Below are 1,674 nucleotides of genomic sequence, written 5' to 3' on the forward strand. Positions count from 1 at the left end.
CCGGGGCCCCCCCCCCCGCCCTGGCCACATCCAACGGCTGCTTTCACATCGCCCCGACCGAGCAGGGTCGGACTCGGACCCCAGCCCCCATCGCAGAGGAAAGGGGCTTTTTTTGGCAGCTCCACCCTTGGGGATGGAGCCGGCGCTTTTGCGTCCTGCCCACCCCCAGCTTGGTTTTCCAAGTCCACCCTGTGCACGCCAATGCCGGCAAGGTGCTCGTGGAAACTGTCGGCTCTTTCGCTCGATTTAACCCCATGCCACGTCCCTGTGCGTCCCCCACCCTGTAACTCGCCCCAAACCAGCTCTGCCAGATGCTGCACCAACCCCCGCCAGCACGCTGGTTTAAATGCAAAACCCCCAAACCCAACCTTTTGGGGACTCCACTACCGTGGCTATTTCTAGCCCAGGGGGATGCGCCGGGCACCCCTGTACTTACTGCTCCGTAAAAAGTTGGAGTCAAGTCGGGAACAAACATCTCCGGGTAGATGGTCTGGAGGTACCAGGTGAAGTTCTTGCAGTGGAGCTGCTCCCTCAGCTTGCGCCGGTCTGTAATGTCACCATACGTCTTCTATCGGCAAAGTCACGTGAGAAAATTAAACTAACCTCCAAAGCCAGCAAGGAAAAAAACCCCAAACCCCCTCCTGAGCCGGGGCTCGGAGCTGAGGGGTCCCTCCCGGCTTTGCCATCATCTGTCAAGGCGTGCCCAGCACCGAGACCAGTGGTGGGGTCTTGCAGGACACCCCTGCTCCCTGGCAGGTCCCCTCAGGCTCTGGCTGCTCCCTGGGAGGGCTGGGACCTTTTGGCATCTCAGCACAACTTTTTGGTGTAAATAAAATATAAAAAAAATTTTAAAACTTGATGTTTTTCTACTAGAAAACATGGCGGCCAAATAGGAAAAATAAAAATAAATGGCTTTTTGGTTAGATCGTTCCACCTGCATTTGCTTTCCCACCTCCAGGCTGAGCCACCCTCCTCCCTCTGCTCAGGCTTGAGCTCCCAGCAGCATCAGCACCCCCCAGGGAGAACGAGAAGCCCACCCGGTACCTCTCTGGCCATCTGGGCGGCTTGCTGGTTCCTCCTGTAGAAGATCTCCTTGTAGTCGTCCATCCAGACCTCGGCCAGGCGGACCTGGTTCCTGGAGATGACCTGGGTGCCCTTGGGGAAGGTGTGGGGGCTCTTGGAGCGGAAGACGTGACCCACGACGGAGCAAGGGATGATCTCGACTTGACCCCCACACTGCCAGACCTACGGGGAGGCGACGCCTGAGACGTGGGGGGTCCCACTGCCCCGTGGCCCCCAGCAAGGAGCATCCCTGAAGGCACCCTTTGAAGGTGGCACCAACCCATCCTTACCCTGAAGGACATTTCCACGTTCTCGCCCCCCCAGATCTCCATCTGATCATCGTAGGAGCCGATGTGCTCAAAGTAGGACCTGGAGATGGCAAAGAGGCCACCAGCAAAGGTCGGGGACCTACAGGGAAGGGAGAAGAGGAGCAAAATAGGGTTAAAATAAAAACAGAAAAGCAAACATCTGAGTTTTGGGGACATCATGGCCCTCACGGTGGGTGTCCCCCCCATGCCCCTGCCCCATCCAGCTGCGCCCCAGATGTGGTGGCTTTGGCGGAGGGGCTGGACCTGGCTGCTGGGAGGGGATGGAGGCGGCGGTGGCAGCGTG

At 58.5% G+C, this 1,674-nt stretch overlaps 1 protein-coding gene across 1 annotated transcript in view; it reads right to left on the reverse strand.

Annotated features, from left to right (window-relative positions):
- The window catches only part of GALNT6 (polypeptide N-acetylgalactosaminyltransferase 6), a 9,071-nt gene that overhangs the window by 2,346 nt on the left and 5,051 nt on the right, over positions 1 to 1,674 (reverse strand). Inside the window, exons 6-8 of the mRNA XM_035903700.1 lie at positions 1,353 to 1,470; positions 1,045 to 1,245; positions 425 to 568 (exon numbers count right to left, since the gene is read on the reverse strand). Of these exons, the coding sequence (XP_035759593.1) occupies positions 425 to 568; positions 1,045 to 1,245; positions 1,353 to 1,470 (463 nt within the window). The remainder of the gene's footprint in view (positions 1 to 424; positions 569 to 1,044; positions 1,246 to 1,352; positions 1,471 to 1,674) is intronic.

This window comes from Egretta garzetta, unplaced genomic scaffold (genome assembly GCF_000687185.1).
Source record: "Egretta garzetta isolate BGI_Z169 unplaced genomic scaffold, ASM68718v1 scaffold581, whole genome shotgun sequence".
In the NCBI taxonomy this organism is placed as follows: Eukaryota; Metazoa; Chordata; class Aves; order Pelecaniformes; family Ardeidae; genus Egretta; species Egretta garzetta.